At 43.6% G+C, this 20,849-nt stretch overlaps 1 protein-coding gene across 1 annotated transcript in view; it reads left to right on the plus strand.

Moving 5' to 3' along the window:
• The first annotated feature begins 1,237 nt into the window (after positions 1–1,237).
• The window catches only part of RCL1 (RNA terminal phosphate cyclase like 1), a 33,467-nt gene continuing 13,855 nt past the window's right edge, over positions 1,238–20,849 (plus strand). Inside the window, exons 1-7 of the mRNA XM_035310183.1 lie at positions 1,238–1,487; positions 3,669–3,740; positions 4,512–4,687; positions 12,492–12,566; positions 13,877–14,001; positions 16,289–16,414; positions 18,737–18,893. Coding sequence (XP_035166074.1) covers positions 1,337–1,487; positions 3,669–3,740; positions 4,512–4,687; positions 12,492–12,566; positions 13,877–14,001; positions 16,289–16,414; positions 18,737–18,893 — 882 coding nt within the window. The 5' untranslated portion in view covers positions 1,238–1,336. The remainder of the gene's footprint in view (positions 1,488–3,668; positions 3,741–4,511; positions 4,688–12,491; positions 12,567–13,876; positions 14,002–16,288; positions 16,415–18,736; positions 18,894–20,849) is intronic.

Raw genomic sequence — 20,849 nt, forward strand, 5'->3', positions numbered from 1 at the left:
CTGGCTCTCCCCTCCCAGCCTCTTGCAGACACCCAGCCGCCTTGCTGATGGGGGAGCAGAAGCAAGAGAGAAGACCTTGACTTTGTGCAAGGACTGCACAGAAGAAAATGAGAAGAATTGCTTCCTAGGACCTGTATTTCTCACTTCAGATGTTGAGGACAGTTGTTGGGATCCTACATGCGCCAACAGGTATTAATAGCTCTCAGCATCTTCATCAGTAGTCTCTGACTACAGGCCTGGGATCTCTGGTTAAGCTCAAGTCTGAGATTTAGATCCTTGCCTAAAGTACATAGTAGATTAAACTACCTCCAGTCCCATACCATGGCAGGACACCAGTCCTGTCCTATCTCCTCAGTTATGGTGCAGCTTTATCTCTAGCTGCTCCTCTTTGTAAATGGAGCTGAGAGATGGATCCTACATCTGACAGATTATGCTGGGACTGTCGGCGGACCCAGCGCCCCACGCTGACCGCCGTGCTCACACGCGGCACCACAGTGCCCTGTTCCGTGAGGGCACGGTGCAGGCTGGGCAGTGATCACCCACGGCTCCTGGCTCATCCCTGCTGGCAGAGCAGCCCAGACCCCGCTGCTCACCGGCAACAATCTGACCTCATCCACAGCAACGCAGAAATTGCATTTACTCAGGAGTGAGATCTGACATGAGTTCATGCACGGGAGGGAGACACAGAACGTATCTTTGGAAAATACTGCCTTGTGGGTCCTTTCCAGCTTGGGGTGTTCTGTCAGATCACTCTGGCTCTTTTTTGCTTTTTGCTTAACACAAGGAATTTTCTTCCCTGTATGCATAGATGTAGCCCAGCAATTACCGCTGTCACCCTCACTGTAACGCATGCTTCTCTTAAAACTCGGGATTTTAAAGTACTCACTACAGCTGAGTAAAGCTTTACTCAGACTCCGATTTAAGGACAGTCGGCCTCTACTGCTGTAGTTAAGGGAATGGCACGACCTGAAGTTTGGAAATCAGACCCTGCTCTTTGATTAGTTCTCCTTTGGACTGCCAGTGATAAATTACCGGGGAGGAAAGTAACAATAAATAAATAAGTCTGCAAGAACGCGTCCCCAGCAACGGACCGCACCCCAATTACTTAAGGTGCAGCCCGGGGGGGGAGGGGGGGCGGAACGAGGCCCCCTCAGCCCTCGCTCCCGGCCCCGCCTCAACGGCCGCCCCGCCCCGGCCACCGCCCAACGGCCGCCGCCGCCCCGCCCCTCGCCCTTTGACTCCCCGCTGTCCCCGCGCTTCCTGTTCCCAACCACGTGGGCGCGCCGGGCTCCGCGGGCAGCCGCACCGGTACCGGCTGGGCTCGGCGCGGCGCGGCATGGCGGGCGGCGGCGGCGGCGGCTCCTCGCACTGCCTCAGCTACGCGGGCTGCAACTTCCTGCGGCAGCGCCTGGTGCTCGCCACGCTCAGCGGGCGGCCGCTGAAGATCCGCAAGATCCGCGCCCGGGAGGAGGACCCCGGGCTCCGCGGTGAGCAGCGGGGCGGGGCGGGGGGGTCCCCGGGTTTCCCCGTCCCGCCGCCGGAGCGCACGGGGGCCGAAAGCTGGGGGCCGCGGCGTGCCCGGGAGCCCTCGGGGGTGCCGGAGGTGGGGGCGAGGCTGCGGTGGCCGCGGGGTGCTGGGTTTCGGGGGGTTCGTGCCCGAGGGCGGCAGGCGGCGGGGAAAGCGAAGGGAAAAGGGAGGGGAAGGGAAAAGGGAGGGGAAGGGAAAGGGGAGGGAAGGGCAAGGCGCTTGGCTGCAACCACGTGGATCCCTCCGAGGGAAGGCTTGCTCAGGGAGCTGCTGGCCGTCCCCGTCCCTCTGCATCCCCGTCACCCCTACGCTGAATGCCCCCGGGCGGTGCGATGGGCTCGGAGGAGGAGGAGGCACTACCGAGGCGTGTGCTGGTGCAAAAAGCTGCATCTGAGCGTGGGCTTCGCTCGCTGGTTTGTGTGTCAGTGTTCGAGTGCGTGTGGACCCGTGTCTTACCTATGGGAGCATGGGGCCGGCCAGGCACCGGGCGCAGTGCTTGCACTGAGTGCAGCAGTCACCAACAGGTCGTACCCGACGAAGCGTGGCGGTGGCAGCAGCAGGAGGGCTGGCTGTATCCTCGCGGCTCGTTTTTGGGTAAGGTGTGAGGTGCAGGACGGATGAGAGCGGCGCTGATGCAGCTCTGACTCCTGAGCAGGCTTCGGTTCACAGCTAAAGATCCTCTGCTGAAGTTGTCAAAATATTCGTATGTATTTGACCTAACGTATACTACGAGCCCAAGTATTACCACAAAAAGTTTGGAGCTGAAGTTTGTGTTTCTTGCCAAATTTGTAGGATGTTGTTTTCCAAGCATGGACTGAATCATGTCAGCCATGACCATAACAGAAAAAGAACAACAAACCCTAATTTATGTTGGTAATTCAACAAGCAGTTCTTTCAGCTTTTCATGACCAGAGCATTTGCAGTGAAAACCTTCCTATGAGCTTGCTTTCCAAGAGGTAAATGTGTTCACAAGGATGGGCTTTTGCGCTGGAAAAGGTCCCACTGCAGTCATACAAACTTTGAGTTTAGAAATTGTTGTGACAGAGAGCAGAACCGCTGTTGTGTGACTGGTGCATCAACAGTATTACGCAAATATTAACAAACTGTAATGTCAGCAAATAGCTCCTTTGTTGAAATGTTTGTTGCGTACTAAGAGCTCATATGGAAAGAAAAATCATAGTATTGTCTAAGAAGTGAGATAGAACCTCCTTAGCAATGAAACTACAACTTACTGACCATTATGCAGGTGCATTTGGTCTCTAAACTAACTGACTTTTGAACTCTGCATAAAGTTGTTGTCCTTTGTGCCAAGTCTACACCAACCTGGGATCCCTAAGAATGAGAGTATTGCTGCTTTTTTAATAGATGTGCTTGTTCTGTCCCATATCTGTGAGCAGGATTCCACAGAAATGGGAGAAACTGAGTAATTAGCTGAGTAAGCTGCTCCAGGGTGCATGTTAAGCCAAAGCAATACGATGGGAAGTGTTTCTCTAACACTAGAAAAACTTGTGTTTCTCTAGTCTTAATTATGTCATTGATAGTTTTGGAAATGAAAAACTCTGAGATCTGCAGATAGCCAAGGGTGACTGTGTTCGTGGAACAGCTGTGTGGCTGAAGCACTTCACAAATGAACACCAGCTTCTTTTAGGATTTTGTAGAGGGTAATGGTAATGGGAAGCTGTGATTAGCTTGTGGTACTTAACTACACAGGGTCCTGTTGGCTAGGATTTGTGCATATATGCAAAAATGACTTCTGTAGTGAGCAAAATGTAAATTGTCAAAGGCTTTATCCTGGGTTTGAGTGATCCTGTGGACCACTGTGATCAGATACACCAACTTCTGTCACTTGCTCTCCCCTTGCTGTGTGCAGGGGAGAGCTATGTGGGTAATCCAGCAGTCATCTCTAAGTGTGTCTGAGTTGATTTGAGACATCTGTAAGCATTAAGAGTCAAATGGATGCCTCTGTTCTCATGTTAACTGCCTTTTCTCATGTGGTGAAATTAAACTATGTGTTGAAGAGTGAGAGTAGCCTTACTGCCTTCAAGGGAGGTTCATCACAGGGAAAATGTGTGTTGACCTTTCTTACTGTTTTCAGGAGTAAATTTTAAGTAACTTCAAAATTCTTTGTTCTACTCCTCAGACTTTGAAGCAAGTTTTATTCGCCTCATTGACAAAGTGACCAATGGCTCTAGGATTGAGATAAACCAAACAGGTGAGATCTTTTTCTCTTCTTCCTCTGTTCCAGTCTTCCAGACTGTATCACTTGATTCACTGAATTAAAAGCTACAGCTAAGTGTTTAGATGGCATTGACTGAGTAGATTAGTAATAACGAAGGAGAGAAGCTTTATACTAATAGATTGCACACAAGAAGATCAGTGCTCCACCACAGTGTAGTGCAATTAGGAAACTGTAGTGCTCAAGTTGAAGACTGATATTTGTTTGGTATGTGGTGGAAGGTCTCCCTGAACTGGGGTGGGTTTTTGTACAAGGCAAAGTTTGTACTTGCCCAGTCATGCTCAGAGGGGAGTTGGTTTGAGTGAGAAGTATCCCATGCAGAAACCTCAGCTGGTTCTTGTCCTCTCTGTATTACAGGGGATTTTAAGGCTTGTTGGTCAGTAAAGCAGATGGCATACCACTAGATATGCTGAGACAGCAATGTCTTAAGTCTGTTGAAGATTTAGTTTCTGTGGGGGATGCTAGTTGCTTGTTTCAGCATTTTGGTGATTGTTGAGAGGTTCTTGATAAGGGGGGAGGAAGGGAAAGGAGGAGAAACAATGTGCAAGATAAATGGACAGTCATCTGCCTCAACCCATTTATTAAACGTAGACACAGAAGTGGTGTGGTGGAAGTGCTGCCCAGCTCTTATAAATTCTGCTGTCCCCAGTGTGTTGGTTCACATTGTTGCAAAGTGTCGTTATGCTGCAGTAATGGCTAGTGTGCTGCCAGCGCTCTAATTTGATTCCCCCTTGGCCTCCTCCCCAGGTACTACCTTATATTACCAGCCTGGTCTTCTGTACGGAGGCTCATTGGAACATGACTGCAGCCCCAGTCGCAGTATTGGCTACTACCTGGAAAGTTTGCTCTGCTTGGCACCTTTCATGAAACATCCACTGAAGATTGTCCTGAGGGGAGTAACAAATGATCAAGTAGATCCTTCGGTAAGTAATAAAATTTATGTACCAGAGAAAGATTTAATTTTTTTCTTCTAAACAAAGTGGAGGAAGAAATCTCTAAAAGACACTGTTTCTGTCATCTTTCACATTAAGAAATATTTGGTATTACTGCATCTGTCAGCAAGCTTTCTGAATCAAACATCTACTGAACTGTTCCCTTTGATCTTTACAAATTGCATTTGGTAATCTACCTTTGGAGTTTTGCTTCTGTACTGCTTCTGTTATCTCATCTGGAAACTGAGTGTGGGGTGAGGACCTTACACTTGTTTACTTCTCCTGTTCTCTTAGGAGTTAGATGGGTTGTTTCTCACTTCTTTACTGTAAGAAGAAGAAATTGTTCATGAAATTTGAGAGTGACGGAGAAGGAATCTTCCTCTCCAGATAGATGCTGGATATAGTTGTAACGATGCTGCTTTGAAGCCTTCTTTCTGTTAAGTCACATGGCAATAAATGAAAGTAGCAGAAATACTGCATGTAATTGATTCTTCAGAAAGAAGCTAAAAGGCATAAGTAGATCAAATAACTATGGGGTGTTTGCCTTGATTTCTGTTACTGATGATTTACAGTCCTTTGTTTAAATAGTCTTGTTACAAAAATTATCTGTGGGGATCATGGGATTAAAACACTGGGGTAATGGTTATGGGATATGTTGGTTGTTTTTTTTTTTTTTTTTTTAAAAAAAGGTTTTTATAAAAAAGCCCTCCTTTTTTTTGTTTTTAAAATCCCAACCAGAGCCTATTTTCCTCTGAGTAGATGAGGGGAACACTGTAATCAGAGAACTTTTTTCTGTATTTGTAATCATTTTAAACTGTTTAAATATAATTGCAGATATTAGACAAGCCTCTGAGTCCTGCTATTATTTAGGGCTTTTCAACTGCATTTATCTTGTCACTTTGAAAACTGTTCTCTCACCTGTGGCTCTGTGCAACACCCACATGAGCCAAAGGATAATTGAAGTGCTGTTTAAAAAATAAATCAAAAATAAAATAAAAACGGGAGCTTGCTCTCTAATCTTTCAGTCACCATTATTAAAAATGTCATAGAAATGGTAAGTACTAAGAACCAAGTCTTTTTTTTTTTTTTGGCTGACTGCATCTTTTTCACCACAAGGGAGACTTTTTTTTTCCCTCAAGAATTTAGAGAGGAAGACCAGTCCAATCTGAATGTTGTTTTCAAGTAAGTTTGGACGCTTACCTGAGCAGCTGAATCTTGATTTTGGAATTTAACTCTTCAGGCAGCAGACATGTGGGCCAACAGAGATTAACCAATCTTAATTGAAAAAGGTGTGAGAAACAGAGCCAGTTTGTGCTTGAAGGGGACTTGCAGCGGCTAAAACTCAGACATGGAATGGTGTTGCCATACAGCAGCTGAATCACAGTACCTCAAAGTGTGTCTGCTGTTCAGCCTGCAGCAGGTGTAAGTAAAATGCAGGGTTGTGTGCTAATGCCTTGTATCTTATGTTCATGGTGCTGTAGAAACACAGCCGTGTTTACTGGGGCTCAGCTAATGTATAGTAGTAACTTGCTAAATGGTGATAACTTCATACTGGTTCCTAAAACTGGTTTAAACCTGGCTTATGTCTATTTAAATTGCCTGAATAAACATCAAGCTAGATGCACGCTCGTCCTGGTTTCAGCTGGGAGAGAGTTATTTTTCTTCATAGTGGCTGGTACGGTGCTGTGTTTTGGATTTAAGAGAAAAACAGCATTGATGACACAGGTATTTTTTACCTGTTGTTGAGCAGTGCTTACACTATGTCAAGGGCTTGCAGCTTTTCATGCTGCCCTCTCCGTGAGGAGGCTGGGGGTAGACAAGCTGCGAGGAAACAGCCAGGACAGCTGACCCAAACTGGCCAAAGGGGTAGTCCTTACTATATGGTGTTGAGTTTCCCCGTGATACAGGGGAGTTGGCCAAGGCAGCTGGCTGCCCTTGCCTGGAGACTGGCTGGGCCTCGGTCAGCAGGTAGTGAGCAGGTAGTGAGCAATTGTTTCATGTATTCTGTTGTTGTTGTTATTCCTTTATTATTATTTCCTCTTCTGACCTATTAAATGGTTTTACTTCTTTTTCTGATTTTCTTGGCCCCCTCAGGGGGAGAGACACCAAAAGGCTTTGTGATACTTAGCTGCCTATTGGATTAAACAACACTGATAACAACTTTAAGGAGTTTTACAAGGTACTTTGTACAGCATATGCCTCTGCAAGTTGCTGAAACTAAAAGCACAATTTTAAGTGCTGTTTTAAATGATTTTTGTGCTCAGGAAACTTGGTTTTAAATTGACTTGGTCTTCTCATTGTTCAGTAAGCAGAAGATGCTTAGCAGCTGGGTGAAAATTTCTTATTTATTCATGCCTCAAAAGGGATGCTCAGATTTGTCTATCCATCTACACTCTTTCTGACTGTCCAAAGGGAAGAAGGAAAAGAAAGCCATTGTAAATACTTATGGGTCCTTTAAAATATTCAAGGAGTTTTGCCTGGTGCTCTTCATATAAAAACCTCTCAATCTCAAGTTAGTAGCTACAATAAGCAAAGTACCTGCTTATATGAATTGCAAGTTGTTGTTTATTTTCCTCCAAGTTTAGCTTAGTTTCTAAGAGGAATATCAGTTTTTAAACATGTATCTTTATGTTGGAGCTAGGTGAACTCTGCAGGAAATATCCTCGCGTGAGTGGAAGCATCCCTAATTTAAGTAGCAGGAACACAGACGCAGCCACAGGAGTGGGACTTCTCCCTCACGGAAGCAGTGGGCAAGTAGGCTGACCCAGTGGGCATTCTGAAATCTGTCAGCACTGAGCTTGCAGCTTTTGCATCTGTGAAGACAGCCTCGCATATCTGTTGGATACAATTGCTGTGCTGCGAGTTTGAACTTGCTCTTTGCCAGACACCCTCTGGCTGGGAGGACAGACAGAGGGATCCCAGTAGATCTCCTGCTGCAGGGAGTGGGAGTGGACCAGACAAGAGAGGCTGTTTCTAAAGGATGGCTACTGGAAAGAAAGCCTTCGACTGAGTTCAGTGAGGCATGGGTCAGGCAGAGTTCCTGGGGTATAAATTGACGATGTGTTTGTTTACATACACTAATAGCCCACCAGTGGGTTGCAATGAAAAGCTCTTTTACAGATGGCACCATTAGGGATAACTGTGCAAGCAGTAATTGGAGGAATACTGTGGCCTCTGAAATGCAGGGGAATGTGCACTTGTGCCAGTTTGGACCATAGTGATAATGTGTGTGTTTATTGCATCCTAAAGGAGAGGAAAATAATGCTTTGCTTGCATTTCTCAGGAAGAGGTCTCCACATAGAACATTAGCCTGAACCATTGATTGGAAACCTGTGTTTGCATTATGCATTATGTCCTTCTATGCAACCACTGACCCTGAATAGCTTGTGGGACCAGTCATGCATGGGACTGGCATGCAGAGGTGTCATAGTTTCTAGTTTCTTTACAAAGACATTCCCCCGCACTTCCCCAACAGCTTCTATAAAGTGCCTTTTTGAAGTGAATCGAAGAGCCATGCAACTCATCACTGTCTTAGTTTCCTTTCTTTTTCTACATGGTTTTTTTTCGGACAGATAATATAATGCTGTGATAACCTAGTTTTAGAGTAACTGTTCTTAATGTTTGGGCTTGCAAGTGCTGAAGCATTTTACAGCAGTGCCTTGGGATTTTCAGTTGAAGTTATTTTCACGATGGCATGAGACTAGCATATGAAATTTTGGCTTGGGAGCAATAAATTTCAGTGTTAATCAAAATTCAGCAGTTGTCTGTAATTCCAGAGGAAAAAAAAAAAGTTTTTCCAACAGACTTTAGTATTATTTTTTTTTTAATTTGCTAAACTCCAGTGCACGCACAGCATAGGTCCCTATAACTGAACAGTACTGTATGGTAGGGATAAATGCTGTTCTGTGCAGTGCTAATGGCTAAGTAGACAAGCTAATGGCTACCTAGGAAAGGGACAAGCACATGCTGTTGGGTCTCTTTTTTAATTTTGTTGGTTTTTTTTATTATTATTTTGTCCTTTGCCTCAGTCTTTAACAGCAAAACCAGTTGTTCTCTGGACGCCCAGTACCCTGAGCTGGTGGAAGGGGATGGGGAGCAGAATGTTGCCCCCACAATCCATGAGGAAATGGTTGGCAACCTGCTACAGCATTTGGATGTACGCAAGTCGATGGGGCTGGATGGGATCCACCGGAGGGTACTGAGAGAACTGGTGGAGGAGCTGGCCAAGCCGCTTTCCATCATTTATCGGCAGTCCTGGCTATCGGGGGAGGTCCCAGTTGACTGGCAGTTAGCAAACGTGACGCCCATCTACAAGAAGGGCCGGAGGGTAGACCCAGGGAAATATAGGCCTCTTAGTTTAACATCAGTGCCAGGGAAGCTCATGGAGCAGATTATCTTGGGTGTCATCATGCGGCAGGTGCAGGGCAAGCAGGCAATCAGGCCTAGTCAGCATGGGTTTATGAAGGGCAGGTCCTGCTTGACGAACCTGATCTCCTTCTATGACAAGGTGACACGCTTAGTGGATGAGGGAAAGGCTGTGGACGTGGTCTACCTTGACTTCAGTAAGGCATTTGACACCGTCCCCCACAGCATTCTCCTCAGGAAACTGGCTGATCATGGCTTCGACTGGCGTACACTTTGTTGGGTTAAGAGCTGGCTGGATAGCCGGACCCAGAGAGTTGTGGTGAATGGAGTCAAATCCAGTTGGAGGCCAGTCACTGGTGGCGTTCCCCAGGGCTCGGTACTGGGACCAGTCCTCTTTAACATCTTCATCGATGATCTGGATGAGGGGATCGAGTGCACCCTCAGCAAGTCTGCAGACGACACTAAGTTAGGTGCGTGTTGATCTGCTCTAGGGTAGGAAGGCTCTGCAGGAGGATCTGGATAGGCTGGACCGATGGGCCGAGGCCTTGTTGAACTTCATACAGTTGGCCAAGTGCCGGGTCCTGCACCTGGGGCACAACAACCCCAAACAGTGCTACAGGCTGGGAATTGTGTGGTTAGAAAGCTGCCTGGCAGAGAAGGACCTGGGAGTGATGGTTGACAGTCGGCTGAATATGAGCCAGCAGTGTGCTCAGGTGGCCAAGAAGGCCAGCAGCATCCTGGCTTGCATAAGAAACAGCGCAGCCAGCAGGTCCAGGGAAGTGATTGTCCCCCTGTACTCGGCTCTGGTGAGGCCGCACCTCGAGTACTGTGTTCAGTTTTGGGCCCCTCGCTACAAGAAGGACATGGAGGTGCTCGAGCGAGTCCAGAGAAGGGCTACAAAGCTGGTGAAGGGTCTGGAGAACAAGTCCTACGAGGAGCGGCTGAGGGAGCTGGGCTTGTTCAGCCTGGAGAAGAGGAGGCTCAGGGGTGACCTTATTGCACTCTACAGGTACCTCAAGGGAGGCTGTAGCGAGGTGGCGGTTGGTCTATTCTCCCACATGCCTGGTGACAGGATGAGGGGGGATGGGCTAAAGTTGCGCCAGGGCAGGTTTAGGTTGGATATTAGGAAGAAATTCTTTACTGACCGGGTTGTTAGTCACTGGAATAGGCTGCCCAGGGAAGTGGTTGAGTCACCATCCCTGGAGGTCTTGAAAAGACGTTTAGATGTAGAGCTTAGGGATATGGTTTAGTGGAGGACTTGTTAGCGTTAGGTCAGAGGTTGGACTTGGTGATCTTGGAGGTCTCATCCAACCTAGACTATTCTGTGTGATTTTTTTTTTTTTCAGCTTTGTACTGGTTAAGGGATTCTGCAAACCAGTTTTTTTTTTTTACTGTTTTGAGGACTTCTTTTAATCACTGACTTTCTTAAAGGTAAAAGGGTGGTATTTACACCAACTAGTTTGTGAACAAGCAATGGGTCTTGCAACTCACAGCTTTCTGGCATTTGTGGTGAGGAGTGCCCTCAGTTGTTTGAAGCCTTTGTTATGGTAAACTTGATGATGTGTTGTCTGCTCTGAATATGGAATAACTTACCTCCAAGGTGAACTGAAAGATGGTTTTGTGGTTGAGTGATAGGCATGAGCCTAGAAAATAGGGTTTTTAATCTCAGTTCTGCTACTGTCTTTACTTCCAGTGAAGTACTTAAGTTCTTCTGCATGAACTCATCGGACTCATCTGTTGATCAAAACGGCCTTTTCCACAGCTTCAGATACTGCCAGTTACCTTCTCTGCTTAGGCTGCAAATTTGGAATAGAGACAGTCTCTTACTGTGTATCTGTCTGGTACCCAGTAAGTATCATGCCTGGCACTGGTCTCAGGATTGAAAACTACAGCAAGTCTTGAAACTCTTGGAAACAGACAAACCAGACTTGAAATTGATCCAGCTTCCTGATGTTGCCATAACAGGCTTTCTACAGAGATAGGCTTCAGTCCCTGGAATCACAAAAGTGGATATGGAGGAGGGGAAGGGGTTTCCTATCCTCTGTGGTGAAGCTTTTATTTTTTCACTGGTACCTGCTTTTTCAGAAAAAAAAGGCATAAATATTGTGTAACCTTAGGCAAACCAGACCAGCACGTGGAAATTTCAGCACTTGTGACAATGGTATTCCTGTGTGTCTGTGCATATGCATGTTAGTGAAGAGTTTTGTTCCAAAAGTCAAATATGTGTGATTAATGATTAATACTGAAGGGCTGGATTAAGGTAGTAAAGGGGTGTAACTTGTTTCTTATATAAATAAATTCTAGACTTAGTTTTTTTTTTTTTTTTTAAGAAGACATTAAAATGTTGAAACTTACTATTAAAAGCAACTCCAAATCCCTGTCTGAGAAACTAAGTATGTTGAATAGCAGAATTTTAAAAATGAGAACTGTAGCATACACTTGTAGCAGCTCAGTTAGCACTAACAGGTTGTTTCTAACCTTTTAGATGAGGTATGTGCTAGTACTTTGTCAGTGGCTTGTACTGTCTGCAAAGCAGAGAGAATGAAATTCAAGGATCATGGATTCTGGTTGAAACCATGGAAAGGAGGGTGCTTTTTTTTTTCTGGCTACTCAAACTGCTGTCTGTGTGCCTGTTTTCTTCTCCACCTGGATTCTAGTTCCTCTTTGGTCATGCTGTACTGGTCCCATCTCTCCAAGCTGTTTGTCTTGTCTAATTCCTCGTGCTGTTGCACTGCTAAATCATTTTTGTCACCTTCAGCAATGCTACTGAAGTTTCAGCAGAAGGAAGAACATGACAAAGGGCAGTTGTTATCTTAGTTAACAAACAGGAGTACCAGTGGCAAGGAAAATGCTGCTGAGACCTAGATCTGCTGAGCACCTGGCTCAAAGGGAGTATGTGGATGATCTGTCACCCACTTCAGATTCTTCTTTGTCAACTGGAATTACCTAGAAGCTTCTGTTTCCCAGAAGCAGATGGAGAGAAGCTCTTGACAAAAGGACGAAGTCCCTCCTGGCAAATGAAAGGCTTCCTTGAAAATATGAAGGTTCTTGCTCTCATCACAGATTTAGCTATAGGAATTTTTTAACAATGTCATAAGAATATCATTTTTTGGAAACTTCAACAACTGGTAACTGTTCAGAGAAACAAATGAGCAGTTTTAGCCAAAACCTAATAAAAATCAGGCCGAGGAAGAAATCCAGAATAGGAAATTCCATCTCCATAGTTTGCTGTGGCAGATTTTGTGAGTAGTGAGGTCTCGTGCCAGTTTGAGTAGCTGATCTCTATGCTGCATTCCTATGTCTGTCCTTAGAATACCTAGGGCAGAAGAGCCACATCCTTGTTAGGAACCTCATAATTCAATGATTTTTAAATTACTGACTTACGTAACTTCCAATAAAGAGTCTGGTTTTTAAATTTTATATTTTGTAGGTTGATAACCTTAAGGCCACAGCTCTACCCCTGCTGAAAAAATTTGGAATTGATGGTGAAGGTCTGGAAATCAAGGTAATAAAATATATATTTTTTTTTGCCAGCGCAGGTTGAAATGATGCTTTGAACAGCTTCATGGGACCGTACGCTTTTGGGCAGCGTAACCATGCACAGAGAAGGGCAGCGCTTGCTGCTCTTTCTCTAGCAGATACCTAGTCACATCACACATTAAATTGCCTCTCCTTGATAAGTGTTAAATAGTATGGTACCACACAGTGAATACAGGTCAGTAATAGAAGACATGTGAAGGCTATGGGTAGAGAACATGAAAAAATATCAGTGACCTTTTTTGTTTCCTAGAGATTTTTGCAAATTAAGAAGCCTTTTTGCTTTCTTGTTCCTCATCACTTAATGTAATGTCTCTTTCATTCCACCTGTTTTTGTCCCATGCTTAGAGCTAGTGAGAAATAATAAAGTCTTTTTTACCAGCAGAGGAGCTGGATCTGTGTTTGGTTGATTAATGTTTGCTTCCAGTTTAGGAAATAACAGTAAATAAACTTTCCTATAAAGAGTACACTTTCCACAGGCTCAGTAAATTTGAGTGAGGAATAGGTTTTTAGGTTCAAGAGAGGAAATTATAGTCTTTCAAAATTAAGAATGCTCATTTAAAATGTATGAAGGCCCTGCTTGCGCCAGCAGTCTTTACATGCTCCACCGTGTCCTCCCAGTTCCTCCCCTAACCCTGCCAGTGGCGCAGAACCCCACAGTAGTGTTGCTGGCACCATCAGACCCTGCTCCAGCGAAGCTACAGCAGTGCTGGTCTCCAGTTCCCCACAGCCCTTTCTATCCTCTCCCTGTAGGTGTTCCTGATGACTAGGGCCTGGGCTGATCCCTGGTTAGGGTGGTAGGACCAGCCTAGGATGGCCAGGCCTTTTTGTGGGAACAAGTTCATTTTGGTCTCACCTAAGCATATCAAGCATCAGAGAAATGACACTTTCTTCAGCAATGAGGTACAAATTTGCAATTAGAGAGAAGTAGTACACCAGTGTTGCCTCCCTAGTAAAGGCTGGGGGGTTTTGTTTGTTTGATTCTTGTTTTTTGGTGTTGTTTTCTAGTGTTTGTTTTTCCTTCACTGAGAAGCCATGCCTACTGTACTTGAAATGAGAGAGGTGAGGAGCGAAAAAAAAATAAATCTTTTATTGTTGTAGGTTTGGTGGAAAAAAAATCTTTCTGCTTTTAGGATGTCTTTTTCTCACCTGCACTTGCATAGTACTCATAATGATAACAATTTATTTTATGTGAAATAAAAGCTATAATTTTTGAGCATGTATATACATTATTTGTGTTCTTTACTAACCTGTTTTCTCCTCCATTATTGTTTTTAGATCAACCGGAGGGGAATGCCTCCCAAAGGGGGTGGAGAGATACTGTTTACTTGCCCAGTGAGAAAGGTCTTGCAGCCTATTCAGTTCACAGACCCAGGCAAAGTCAAGCGCATCAGAGGAACTGCGTATCCTTTTCTTACCTTGTTTTTTCGTTAAAAGCAATTTTTTTTTAAACAGGTCTACCAGCTTAGAAGTCCCAGACGCATACCTGTGTCACTGAGTATGCATGCAGACAACACACAGTGACTTTCCACAGAATGAAAACAAAATTAGATTCCACCAGCATGTCACAGAAGCACTGTGTTCAGAACACTGTTCAAAAAGCAATAGTGAACGAGTAAATCTAAAACTGAACAGCACCTTCCACAAACTCTTCAATAGCAAACAAATAGTTAAAATACCTTCCATGGTACACAAAGCAGCACTAAAATAGATATGTTTTGTCTGTAAATCCAATAATAACAAATGTAGTTTTGTTATATGTCAGATACTTGGCATCTTAGCTGTTAACGAGCCTAGCAGAATGTTGGATGGGAACTTAAATTTTAGTTCAGTTTACACTTCACTGCACGCATATGAACTAAGCTTTCTGTTGTCTTACCAAAAGCAGTTTGTTAGCTCTTTGCCTGCACAAGTATCATTGGAGATAGAAGTGGGGAGGGATTTATTCCCTCACAAAGAAAAGGGCAGAAAATGTAGTTAATGTCTTTTTGTTCTTTACTTTTTTGCTTATTGCTTCTATACCATATGTCGTGAACCTGCTGTCACCATAGGAAGAAGGCAAAAATCCCTCACAGCAAGGTATACTAGATGTTGTAATTCAGGAGCTCTCTTGAGCATAGTCCAACTTGTTTGATTTGCAGTTATGAGAATCTCAAATGTGGTCTGTCTTTGATCACTCAAAAGGAAAGCAGGAATGGGGGCAAGTTTCCTGCCAGAGGCACAGACTTGCAGCCTATTCCTCCCCTTACAGTATGCTGTCGTAATTGTATGCAAGAATGGGACACTTTGACCTCTTGTCTTTAACTGCAGCATTTGGCTGAGTGCAGTGTTGCCAATTGAGAGCAGTTTTACTGTGTGCATGAGCTGTTGAATAAGAAAGGGGGCAGCTCATTGTGCTTGGTGGTTTTCATGGTCTTCAATGAAGAAAGTAATTTTTTTTTTTTGCCCAGTTTATATCTGTAGTAAGTAGTTCTATTCTCTGTTTCTGTGTGTTGGAGGGAGGAATGGTCATGGCATTAGTGACATCTTTATAACTTCACTTTAATACGCAGTATGGTCCTGGGTGACTTACTGGAGTTGGTTGATGTATGTGAACTACAGGTGTACTTTTAAGTGGTTCTTCAAGCCAGTAGAAAACAAAACACTTAAATACATAAGTGTTTTGGTCTTTTATATATGCATCTTTGTCCCTTCAAGGTGCAGCTGAACAATTCTGCTCCCTTACAGCTGGGGAGCTTGTGTTGCAGCAGTTTTTTGTACTCACCTAAAATGATGAGTGCAGCAACTGAAGAATGAACAGTTCTCTGATTATTATTTACTGATTTTGCCCTTAAGAACTTAACACTTCTGGTCTGACTCCTCCACAAGAGCATACAATAGAAACTTGCATAAAAGGAGGTTTTCTTTAGCCAGCTGGTAGGTTTGAGATATGATTTCTCTGTGTTGCCATGTGCATGTATCTATAGGTGTCTGGTTAAATGCAGAGCACGAGTCTGTACTATATGGGATGGAACTGGGAGTAGAAATGTATCTTACAAGTTTGAAAATCTATTGGGAGTATCACGGAAATAGCACCTGAGTAAAAGGGCACAGAGCACGTGCAGAAAGGTGGTAGTCTCTTCTTCCCCAGAACATTTATCTTTGAATGCCGACTGACTAGATAAGCAGTAAATTTAATACTTTCAGAGCACTGCAAAACAGTTGGAGAGAGCAAAGTTTTTTTCCTTCTTAATTTTGTCTTTGGTAAAAACATTTAATTTCAACTATCCAATTTCTCCTCGGTGGAAATGAAAAGAAAGGATTTCTTGCTGCTAATTCAGAGAAACTTCACCCATTGATATTATTTCATAAGATATAAACAGCATGCAGGACTTCCTGCATCATAAGAAACTACAGGATGATAGAATAGCAATTTAAAATCATTGACGGGCATCTTTTAGGACATTTTTACCTAGTTATACATAACAGGTTGTTCTTGTGTGCATTTTACCTAAGATCAATGAAAAGACTATAGAAAGCACTAAGCATATGTTCTTTAAGTACAGGCTGTGTTAGGAAAGTGGAGTAACATTCATGGATGGATGCATAGGACAAAAACACGTTTTCTGAGAACTCATTGGGACCTCTTGATTAATTTTGTCTCTTATTTATTTTTTTTCATGATCACAATTCCTTAGCTCAGAAATGTAGATACTCTGTCAGAGTGTCACCACAGATGGCAAACAGAATGGTGGAATCTGCAAGGGGCATCCTGAATAAATTCCTCCCGGACATTTATATCTACACAGATCATATGAAGGGAGTCAGCTCTGGAAAGTGAGTATTCACAACTATCCACAGGCAACAGAAATCCAGTTTGGCATTTGTCTGCTAGAATACTCTGATCTGTATTTTTTCTGAGCTTTAGACCATGAATTTCTGTTCTGCTGATATGAAATATTCCTTACAGGAGAAAATGGAATGATTCACTAGATAACCGTTGTTTCACTCACAGAATCATCAAGGTTGGAAAAGACCTCTAAGATCATCTGGTCCAACCATCATCCCTACTACTAATGTCACCCACTAGACCATGTCTTCAAGTACCAGGTCCAACCTTTCCTTAAACACCCCCAGGGACAGTGACTCCACTGCCTCCCTGGACAACCTCTTCCAGTGCCTGACTATGAAGAAATGTCTCTTTAATTTCTCACCTCAGCCTCTTGTGGTGCAACTTGAGGCCGTTCCCTCTAGTCCTATCTCTAGTTACCTGCGAGAAGAGGCTGAACCCCAGCTCCTCACACCTTCCTTTCAGGCAGTTGTAGAGAGCAGTAAGGTCTCCTCTGAATCTTCTCTTCTCCAGACTAAACAACCCCAGTTCCCTCAGCTGCTCCTCACAGGATTTGTGTTCCAGGCCCTTCACCAGCTTCGTAGCCCTTCTCTGGACACAGTCTAAGTCCTCGATGTCCCCCTTGTAGTGAGGGGCCCAAAGTCCAACACAGCACTTGAGGTGTGGCCTCACCAGAACTGAGTACAGGGTCATTGCCCTGGTCCTGCTGGCTACACTATTCCTGACATAAGCCAGGATGCTGTTGGCTTTGGCCATCTGGGCACACTGCCAGCTCATGTTCAATCAGTACCCCCAGATCCTTCTCATCTGCACAGCTGATGCAAATTTCCTCCTCTCTCCCCCTAGCCGGTAGTGCTGCATGGGGTTGTGGACAAAGCGCAAGACCCGGTACTTAGCCATGTTGAACCTCATCCCGTTGGCCTCTGCCCATGGATCTATCCTGTCCAGGTCCCTCTGCAGGGCCTTCCTACCCTCCAGCAGATTGACACCTCCCCCCAACTTAATGTCATCTGCAGACTTACTGAGGGTGCACTCAATTCCCTCATCCAAATCATCAATAGATATTAAAGAGGATGGGCCCCAACACCGACCCCTGGGGAACACCACTGGTGAATGGTTGCCAGCTGGATTTCACTCCATTCACCACCACTCTCTGGGCCTGGCTGTCCAGCCAGTTTTTAACCCAGCAAAGAGTGTGCCTGTCCAAGCCCTGGGCTGCCAGCTTCTCCAGAATACTGTGGGAGTACCACTGCTGTTCTAGCTACAGGTGCAGAGCACTGCACTGTATGGGCTGCTGCAGGGAAAGTTAACACCATCCCAGCCAGACCCAGTACATGTTTACTGGTGATCAGGCTTTGGTTTTGTGATTGTTGGTGATGGTGGTGTTCCTTACTGTTCTGGGTAGGTTTGGGGTCTTTTAATTAAGTTTGGGTAGTGGAGGCAGCAGGAGTCCAGAACTGTGGAAAATCCTGTAAATGAAGGGGAGTTAAGTTAACCTTATTTTGAATGGCTAGCTGTGAGTGTTCTTCTAGAGTCTATAAATACAAAGATCTTGTGTTTTTTCCCTTGTTACAGCTTTCTGATTTCAGCAAGCCATACTCAGACATCTGTTACTTTCTTGTAGCAAGTGTTACTAACACTCACAATAGCATTTTTTTAGAATCTTAAACTCTCAGTAAAATGTGTTGTTTTTTTTTTTTTTTCTTCAAATTATGTGTTCAGAATTCTTGTGTGGTTGTAATGATTTGGATGGTATTGAACTGTAAGTGAAAAGAAGTGATTGGAAATTCAAATAATATGAATCAGGTTCTTTCATCCTCCTTCTTGATCTTAGGGCTATGGTCTGATCTTGCTATGTGTTGAAATTTCCAGGGAAAGAGATGGATCCCTAAAGAAAGTCAGTTTTGGTTTTGTTTATGAACATGACAGAGAAGAAACTCCAGATACTTTAGAAATGTTCATCAAAGATGAATTAAGTAAATGCGAAAGATACTGTTGGTTTTGTTTGTTTTAACAAAGTGTTATTTCTGAGGTTTGATTGTTTTGTTTTTTAAATTACTTTTCTTTTTATGGAGTTTGTGCCAGGAATATCCAGCATAGTATATTTGGTGCTAATGATACTGGGTTTATTCTAAATTAATGTTTTTTTCAGGATAAACAAAATGAATAGACAAGGAATTTTGTCAGTAAGTCCACATTTCCAGTAGTGTCTTATGAGTGGAACTGCCTATGAATTGAAGAGGAGGTTGTTGTTTCTTCTTGGCTTCTTATTCAATTTTATTTTCAAATCAAATGTGCTTTTCTTACAGATCTCCAGGATTTGGCATGTGCCTTATTGCAGAAACCATCAATGGCACTTTTCTCAGTGCTGAGCTAGCCTCAAACCCTCAGGGCCAAGGAGCAGCTGTGCTTCCTGAGGAACTTGGCCAGAATTGTGCTAAGCTATTGCTTGAGGAGATCTATAGGGTAAGTGGCCAATATGTTTTCTATGTATAGCTGAAGAGGAAGAAGGTGATATATTGATGAAGCAACAGGTGATTGGGGGTACCCTCACAGAGGCTGAGTTCCAAACAGAAAAACAATCTGATGCTACAAGCGTATTCTTGATTCAGATGAGGAGTGGTTTTGAATGGTTTTCATTTCCTGCTATAATGAGTTACTCTGCCATATTATTTCTTGTGTCCAGAATATGTTACTACAAATCACAGTAGAGACAAATTTTGCTTTCATTGCCTTCTGACTGCAGCAGAGGACACTTGGCTTCATGTTGTCACCTTATGTTTTTAATCATAAGACATAAGTGTTAATGCTCTTAAACTAGAGTGGGAATGGGGTGTTTTGAGTGGCAAAGCATGAGAAAGAAGAAGGAAGGAAAAAAGTAGCTAGCCTCAGTCCTGGCCAGTTCACTGTGGCAATAACAAACTCAAATGTCCTGAGGTTTGTTGTATGAGGAACTGACTAAATGGTTTGTTAGAAGGGACGTAGGACAGAGTTTCAGTAAGAATCTCAATTGCATCACAATTTCCCACAACATGATTATTTTTATTAAAATGCTTGTTTTCATTTGTGGTGAGACTTTAATAGTTGACCACCTCTCAGTCTAACAAATTATTTAGCAATTAGTGAGCTTCTGATTTAATAAAGAACCTATCCACTCTCATTGTGTATCTCCACAGATGTTAAAATAAGCAGTTGTTAGTGCTGACAAAATGCATTTGGCCTTTAGGAGGCAGCCATCTACAAATTGTACTCAATGTCTTAATAAATACTTATTTGCTCTGAACTAGAATAACCTGTTAGGACATGGCAAATTATTTAAAATGCCATTAATAATAGCCTGTTTTAGGTAATGCAGTCAGTTATAAAAATACCCTTTAGTCTTAGACGTTACGTCCATGCCAGTGGATAGGTTGTTCATCTGTTATCTTTTGCTTTCTCTGCTGCAAATACATTCTGTATCTGTCTGAATTACCAACCTGCCCACTTGTTTCAGTCTTCAACTATTTCTTTATTTTTTCTAATAAACTCAATTATAACCCTAACATTGCCACTGAAAAGTATTTCATGTATTCCCTCCTGTGTCTAAAACTTGTCTTAAATGCACCATGTTGCTAGAGGACTTTCCCTCTCCTCTTAGGTGCAAGCAATGAAAAAGATTCCAAAAACACTCTGCAGTTTCCGTTTCCAAGCAGGTATATAGATGCTTACGAAGGACAGTGTCATTCAGAGAGACAAAGAATACTAGTACAGGTTTGCAAGAACTCTTCTTCTGTCTATACAGACGGGTAATGCTGTTATTGGTAAAACTGCAAAGGATCATTTCTAGTCCAGGGTTCTATTTTCAGAACAAACAATTTTTTTTCCTGGGTGCAGGTCAGACCCCTCCTATTCGAAAGTCTAGCATGGAGAGCTAACAGTGAGTGACTGAAACTATGTCTAAGTTTCTACAAGCAATTGTGTAGCAACAGTTAGCTATTTTTTGAGGGGTGAATTGTAAAAACCTTAAACCTAAAATTCAGTACACCTGTTACTTTGTGTAGACCTCTTGGAAAAGATGTCCAGGTAGTCAGGTTAAAGCAGGCATGAAAATTCAATTTCTCCATGTTTTGTTCAGCAGCAGTAGTTACTCTTTTCCCTTGAAAACCGTCCAGCACTTGACAGATTGAAACTACTGGGGGGAGTCTGTCCAGATGATATACTTTCTGCAGAGTCAGAAGTCAGAACTACCAAAATGAAGAGGACAGAAAAGTCCAGGACAAGTTGATTTTAATTTTGGACATACTGTGGCCATTAAATGTGTTCAGTCAAATTCTGCAAAGCAAACCCAGATAGTACATATCTCAGGACAACAGAAAAAGGTTTATGGGGAACGGACAAGTCTTTGAATGATGAACTGATGGGGCATGGATTTTCACTGTTTTT

The sequence above is a fragment of the Oxyura jamaicensis genome, chromosome Z, assembly GCF_011077185.1.
Source record: "Oxyura jamaicensis isolate SHBP4307 breed ruddy duck chromosome Z, BPBGC_Ojam_1.0, whole genome shotgun sequence".
NCBI classification, from domain to species: domain Eukaryota; kingdom Metazoa; phylum Chordata; class Aves; order Anseriformes; family Anatidae; genus Oxyura; species Oxyura jamaicensis.